The sequence below is a fragment of the Tauraco erythrolophus genome, chromosome 8 (genome assembly GCF_009769465.1).
Source record: "Tauraco erythrolophus isolate bTauEry1 chromosome 8, bTauEry1.pri, whole genome shotgun sequence".
NCBI classification, from domain to species: Eukaryota; Metazoa; Chordata; class Aves; order Musophagiformes; family Musophagidae; genus Tauraco; species Tauraco erythrolophus.
Genome location: NC_141472.1, coordinates 34,287,995 through 34,295,663, shown reverse-complemented (window position 1 = coordinate 34,295,663; position 7,669 = coordinate 34,287,995). Strand labels below are relative to the sequence as shown.

General features: G+C 42.0%; 1 protein-coding gene across 2 annotated transcripts; it reads left to right on the top strand.

Moving 5' to 3' along the window:
- Positions 1-150: 150 nt before the first annotated feature.
- FAIM (Fas apoptotic inhibitory molecule) lies at positions 151-7,442 on the top strand. Of its 2 annotated transcripts, none has more exons than XM_086616015.1 (5): positions 151-176; positions 3,125-3,260; positions 3,621-3,849; positions 5,317-5,366; positions 6,800-7,442. In XM_086616015.1, exons 2-5 carry the CDS (start codon positions 3,150-3,152, stop codon positions 6,947-6,949), a joined length of 540 nt encoding a protein of 179 aa, XP_086472141.1. In that variant the 5' UTR covers positions 151-176; positions 3,125-3,149; the 3' UTR covers positions 6,950-7,442. The 2 variants fall into 2 exon arrangements, with proteins under 2 accessions (XP_086472141.1, XP_086472140.1); XM_086616014.1 differs by lacking the exon at positions 151-176 and adding an exon at positions 1,684-2,476.
- The last annotated feature ends 227 nt before the right edge of the window (positions 7,443-7,669 follow it).

Genomic DNA, 7,669 nt, shown 5'->3' with positions numbered 1-7,669 from the left:
CCCGGCTCGTATGGGGCCGCTCACGGCGGGAAAGCGCGGGGCCGGCGGGAGGGCGGCGGGCCGTGGGTAACGGCGGTGAGGGGAGGGAAGAAGGGGGGCGGGCGGCCGCGGGGCGGCGCTGCTGCACGCCGCCATTTTGAGGCACGGGGAACCGAGGGGAGGAGAGCCCCGCGGAGGTAGGACCGGCGCCGGGAGCGGCGGGGCGTGGGGCCGGGTTCGCTCTCGTCTGAGCGCCCGTCTGCGGAGGCCTCGTGTCTCCTCAGGCACCGCAGCGTGCGGGCGGGTGGGAGGCAGATGCCTGGGAGCTGCCCTCGGCCTTTGCTCGCCCGGGCTGAGGGAGCGTTTCCCCGGGCTCCTTGGAGACCTCCTGCCCCTGGAGGAGGAGAAGGAGGAAGCAGACCGCGTGTGGTGGCGTGTGCTTCCGCCTGTTGCCGCGGGTCCGTCCCGGGGAGGGGTGGGTCGTGCCGGGCCTGCGGGCCGGGGCTCGGTGGGTCCTGCGGGGCTCTGCCGCCTGAGGCTCGGGCGACCGCGGCTCCGCGAGGAGCCGAGTGTTCCCGCTGGGCACGGAGGGTCGCGGCCATCCGCAATAAGCGGTTTGAGGAGGGTTTAGAAAGGTGGCTGTCAGGACTCAATTCAAAGAAAACCTCTTTGCCGACAGTACACGCCGGCGGTGGGGAGTTCCCATACGTCCCAGTGCACCGTTCCCTGCTGTCCGCTACCAGGCGTGGATTAAGCGGATGCAGAGCGGTAATCCCATCCTAGTTTTCAAAACAAGCCCTTATGCGTAAAGAAGCAAATCTCATTTCGGGCTGCTGACCTGATGGACAGAAAAACGCAGTGAAACGAGATGGTTGGCGTTGGCACAAATCCGTTTCCTCGGACCGGAGCCAGCGAGCGAATGTCCCAGGGTTGACGCTGCAGCAGGCGTCTCCCAGTCAGGCATCGTCAGACTCCGATGGCATCGACTGTCCTTCAGAAAACAAAGCTGGCCTAGAGCTCGGGTTTTGTGCTTAGGTTTGATTTTAAAAAAAAAAGGTGTCTCACCAGATTATTTGTTTACAAACAAATTGGGAATTGCGTGTTCTGGGATGTATCCTGGCCCTTTCAGCGTTGGTCCTGCATTATCTGCTCAAATTCCCGCAGCAGGGTTTTGCACCGACTGTGACACGGTGTCTGTGGGTGGGCTGCGGACATGCAGCCAGGTGCCACCTCTTCTGGTGGTTCTTCCTGTGCTTGGGGCCGCTTCTGGTGTTGAAGAGCCGGCAGGGACAGGCTGGGGCTGTCCTGAGCCCCTGGTGCCCGCTCCTCCGGCGAGGGGAATGGAAAAGCGCAGAAATATACCCTGCCTGACTTCCACCGTGTGCCAGGGGATGCGAGCCTTCGCAGAAATCCACCCACAACTTTAGGAACAACCAGAACAATCTCCTTGGCATTGGTTAGGTGGTGGATGCTGCTCGCTACTGTGAGAATTAAGTCCTTATATCCGAAGAACGGTTTCACTGTTTTTAAAACTTATTTTTCAGTTTATGAGCAGAAATGTGTGTAACTACTGACAAAACCACGGACAGTAATACAGCAGTGTACTTGGGCATGTTTTAAAATAGAAGCTTAAGTCAGAGTGAAGGAGGTTTGTCTCTTTTAAAAAAACGCACACTCCTCTTATGCTGAAGAGAGACCCTAGAACTTACAACTTTACTTTTAATTCATTTTTCACTGAAAGGTACAATTTATCAAAAATTCACTTATTTGCACTTATTTAAATTATGCTTATTGATATGCACAGACTTAATGCAGATAGCTCTTACGTTAATTAGTCTGTTTATGATAAATTAAAAATATCATCAGTGTTGTATAATACAGTCATGACCTAAAAACGTCCTAAGCAAGAAACAAGTGATTTCTTTGTGGTTCACGTAGACTTTACGACTGAATTGCCAGGTTAAAATTGCAATTGTTGAAAACTACTACAGTGGTTTAGAAAAATGAGCAGGTTGAAATTGTTGTTGCCTGTGCTGTTTCACTTTCCCTGAGGTGGCAAACAGTCCCTAGTTTGTTATGATTTGTGACTGAGATGGGCCGCTCTGGATTGGTTTCCTGCTTTGGTCAACTTGGTTTTTTTTGCTTACAAGTTAGGCAAACCGTTTTTCCATCAAATAACTGACAAAGTTATGATGTGCTAATAAAGTTAGGATAAACTGCGTATACTAATTTTGCAAAAGAATACTTACATTTGCCTTTTTGTCTAAGAAGAAAAATTATGTTTGCGTTTCATCATATATACAGTAGTGCATGATAGTTCATGACACTTTCAAAAATATCCTTTATCTTAAATGGAGAAAACGAGGAAAATTTAGGCCTCAACACTTCTCTGCTGCTATTCTGCTTTTCTTTTTTTCTTGCTGCTAATTGGATTAAAAGCTGTTTTGGTTACTATGGCATCCCGTGAGGAGATTACTGTCTATGAAGATGAACTAAGGTAAAAAATCAGAACTGTGGTATGAGCAGATTTGGAAAGATATCCACAGTTCCAGTGGTCACTTAAGACTGTATCTAAACTTCAAAAATTACTTAAATGAAAGGATATCTTGCCAGGTCTCCTGCCCTGTGGATGTTTGTGTGTGCAGAGTTGCATTTCTGAATGATGTAGGTAATGTTTACGAGAAAGATTACAGACTAATCTGTTAAAAGGGACAATAGCTAAACTGGTCATCCTGACTATTTTTCAAATTTAAAAGGCTAAAACACTTTATCTTAGAGACCAATGAAAACACTGTATTTTAACACCTGCCAAGAAATTGCAGAACTGTGCGGGAGCATCTGAATTCTAAGTATAATTTTGTAACCATACTGACCCCTGAAATGGACGTTTTAGAAGTTAGATGGATATGTATGTCTTTGTATGGTGTTGGTCAAAGTGAGTCTGTTTAACTGTCTGTTTATATTTTGTGGTATTTTGTCATATTTGAGTGTTCAAAAAACATGACAAAATAAGCAGGTTTGCAAGCTTGTTATTTCAAGTCTCGTTTCTCATTTGTAAAAAGCATGTGGTAAAGCTTTGAACTACAGACATCAGTAATTGAACTCTTTCAACAACAATTAATTTACTCTGTTGGTGTTTCCATAGGTCTCGGTACAGCCACTTAGAGAAGATGACAGATTTGGTGGCTGTTTGGGAAGTAGCTCTAAGTGATGGTGTTCATAAGATCGAATTTGAACATGGGACCACTTCAGGGAAACGTGTTGTCTATGTTGATGGAAAGGTGAAATTCCTATGTGCTCAAAATTCACTATGATACAGATTATATAAGCGCGCTTCCACGCGACAGGCATCAGAACAAACAAAAGACTAATCAATGCAAGTGAGGTATATTCACTTGATTAACTTTACCTAATTTAATGAACTGCATCATTTTTTTCAGTTACAGTTCAGGTCTGGGTATTCATGAATTGCTTTGCCTCCTTGGGCAGAGGCATTCTAGACATACAGAATATTGTGTATTCGTTCATTCTGAAAAAGAGTCAAGTGAGCTGCTTCCCCAGTTCTAGTTCAATTTTTCTAATATTAAAACATGTATTCAGGTTTATCAATTAATACTTGTTGTCTTTGTTTTATTCTACAGGAAGAAATAAGAAAAGACTGGATGTTTAAATTAGTGGGTAAAGAAACATTCACTGTTGGAGCAGCCAAAACAAAAGCTACTATTAACATCGATGCAGTCAGTGGTTTTGCATATGAATATACTTTGGAGATCAATGGAAAGAGCCTCAAGAAGTATATGGAGAACAGGTTAAAAACAACCAATACTTGGGTACTGAGCTTGGGTGGTATGGACTATAGAGTTGTTCTAGGTATGTAAACATTGAGTTGACTTCATGTTGCTGCCTTTGAATAAACTTGTGTGTATTTAATAACTGGAAATTAAGAGGAGGCGCAGTTCAGTGGCTAGCTAGCACTGTTACAGCATAAAATCCTGGGTGGTCTGGAAGTTTGGAATTAGATGCCAAGGTCTGAAAAATAGTGGTCTTTGTTACACCTGTGTGAGCCTGCTGTCAGTGTTCTGTTCTACAGCAGCATAGTCTAGATCTTTTTTTTTTTTTTAAAAAAAAAAGGTTGGAAGAGGTTACGGCTCCTGTATCTATAGCGCTGCCATAGCAGGGCAGTTCTGCAGGTGAAGCGTGCTAAACAAGTGTTATCTGCAATGTGATCACACCGCTGCATGTGTAAGTTTGTTAACCAGGTGACCAGGCTTTCCTTCCAAAAATTCATAAGCCAAAGTCAAGGAGTCTTGAACTGAAGAAGTGCAACAATGTTATTCTACATGTTTGATAGATGAATCAGCATCCTTTTTTCTGCATTACTTGCTAACTACAAATTTAATTTCAAACCTTCAGATGACTTTTTTCACTTTCTTAATAGCAAGGCAATACATCTCTTCTGCCTCCCTTTCCCAAATGCATTACAAGCAGATGGGGGGGAAGGGATCCCCTGAGGAATTTGTCTGTGGCATCTAGTGGGAAAACTTCCACTTAGGTATTGCTGTATGGTTAGACCTGAGGACAAGAGATCTTGGCCCATGATTTCTTGTTAAGCCTCAGGACAGAATGAACTGCCCTAAGATGAAGGGGGGCAGGGAAGAAAGACAATTTTAATGCCAGAAACAGATTAGTCTCCTCACAGACTTTTAATGTCCCTATGTTTACTTAAAAGGCAAGAAGTGTTCAGCTCTCTACTGATGTCCTGTGGATGACAGAGTCACTAATGTGAATTCTAGAGCAAAGGAATTTAAGGAGGATGTGCTGGGAGAAGTAAAGGAATATTCTGTTTCAAGTGAAAAAAATCTAAGATTCATATTTCAAGTGGTACTTGGGTTTTCAAGGAGATTTTGAGAACACAGACAGTTTGATGGATGTTAAATAATGCTGCTTTTGAGTTAAACCAACCTGGAAAAACAGCACTCAAATAATCAGCAGAAATTACTTCATTTTTCTGTCTTCAAGAATTTCAGTTTAAGAATGATTTTCAATTTAACATCTTGGACAATATTCAGAACAACCCAATGTTAATAGCCAGGGCTAGAGAGAGCTAAAAACGTATGTTCCTAGCAAAAGTTGTTTGCCCATTGATGATAGAGCCTCCCATCTCTACAACATAAGAACAAGCCCTGTAGCTCATGTACTATGGCTAATTAGGAATTTCTTTTGGGAATTGAAAGTAAAATTCAACAGAAATTTTTTTAAATTCCTAGATCTACCTGGCTAGGGGTGGGGGAGGGGACCTCTTGTTCTTTCTACTTTTTGTCCTCTTTTCCTTCACAGAAAAGGACACTATGGATGTGTGGTGCAACGGTCAAAAAATGGAAACAGCGGTACGTGATCGTTTCCAAAGGCTTTTCACAGGTTATGGCTAGATAACCAAAGCTTGGCAAAATAAGCCACAGAGGGGCACGTTACCTCACTCTGCCCCAGAGTAAGAGCATGTAACTAGACAGCCAGGAGGCTATTCGTCTGTTCTGACTGTTCTTCGCTGGATTTTATAACAGAGTATTTCATATGCTGACTTACCGGTTAGGATGCCTGACATCTAGCTATTTAAGGATAAACAGGGCCTTTGTTTACACTTTTTAGACAAGCAAAATAAAACTTCTGGTTCAGTTGTCCAGGGTTTTTGGGAAGAAAACTTTCAGGGGAGAGAGAGGGACTTGAGTTTGAGGCAGAGTGTAGAGCCACCTCATCCAAACCTGCTCTTGTCAGTGGTGACTGAAAGTTGAACGCATGCAGTCTGTTATGACTCACGATTTTTTTCCATCTAGAGATGGTCCCTAATACTCTGGGTTTAAGAGTCTCATTGGAACAAATCAAATCTTTTGTCTTTCTGCCACATCTGCATTAATTTTTAGAGTAGACTGACAGCTAAAAGGCATAATCTATTAGTGTGGTTTTTTATTATGGCTTTCAATACATACACTATGTAGGCTTCCCCATCCTTGAAGGATGTGCTTTCTCACCAGAGAGTTGTCACTGTGCTTACTGCTGCCACAAGTAATCCCCTGGCTGAGTACAAATTGTAAAATCAACAGTTTTGTTATACTTGAGAATAGGATGAAAAGATTCATCAAATGTTTCTTCAGTAATCAGTGGAAGAAACATCCTCTCTCAGTGAATCAGAACTTCTGCTCTTGATGGTTCTCTCTTTTCTATAAGGTAATAAATGCACTAGGAGATGTTCTTGCAAGCTATGAGTACACGTAAAGTCAAACTGTGCTTGCATTAGAGTGATGGTGACAAAAACACAGCCATGCATGGCCAAATCCATAACAGGAAATTACGCACCTGCAGCAGGAGTTGTGTATCCAAAGTACACAACTGTTAATTCAGGGATCTCTTCATCCTGCTGTAGAAGGTACCACTAAATGCTTCACATTTTACTGCCACTTCAGCATAGGTTTGTGTGGTACTTACTGGCTGTACTGCACAATGCACAAGGAAACTGTCTTTTTCATTTTTGTTTTACTGACATGGATCAACAATATTAATTCACAAACTCCAACTTTACCGTTTCTGATTATGTGAAGTTTTGATTTGCACCCACAAATCTTTATCTGGATGCCCTGACAAAGCCGTATCTGAGGTTCTGCAGCTTTGTTCAGCATTTGTGCTGTATTTGTTGCAGATACCTACGGCTGCTCTAATGCTGAGAGCTTACAAGTGATCTTGACCTTGGAAACAGTCTGATGCACTCAAGCTTTCACTTTACTGGAATAGCAGATGTCTGGTTTTATTCTTGTCTCCTTTCTCCCAGGGTGAATTTGTAGAAGATGGGACTGAAACTCACTTCAGTGTTGGTGATCACAGCTGTTACATTAAGGCTGTGAGTAGTGGAAAACGAAAGGAAGGAATTATTCACACCCTTATTGTGGATGACAGAGAAATCCCAGAGGCCGTGGAGTAACCTCTAGTTAACCCATTATTGTAGGACTAAGATCAGGAGTTTTCAACGACTGTGGTAATTATTTTAATATGTATTACTTGGTACATTTACCTTGTGCTGGGTTTATTTTCTAGTTTCTGTATATGAAATTATTCTTTTTGAGGACCAGATGAAAATAATTATATACAACCTCTTACATTACCAGGTGTTTTTTTTTAAATATATAGAGAATGTATATTATATCACTAAGTGCAGAGAGCACAGAGGTAAATTTAAGTAGAAATTATATACTAGAAAAAAATCTCACTGTAATAAAATGCAAGATAAATATTCAGTAAAACTGAATCCTTATAAACTGCGGGTGTATGTGGAGGGAGGAGGAAGCATGTGCTGGGCATTTGAGTAAGCTGTTAAAATTTTCTGAGTAAATATTTTTTCTATTAAACTGACTACCAAGTTTTTTAGATGCAGTTAAGAAGCATTACGAAGTTAATTAAAAGGTTATTAATGAAACACATTGTTACCAGTACTTGTGTAACAATATTAAAATAATACAGCCCTATGAAAACTGTTCTTTATTCTCAGTAGACAATGTTATATTGTGCCAAAAAAAAATTCCATAAGGTTGTCTGAAAACTGATGCTTGTTGCAGAAGATCAGAAACTCTGTACTGAGTTTTTTCAAAAAAGAAAACAGAAAAAAAAATAATTCCTGCCATGAAACTCCTTTTAAAAAATGAAA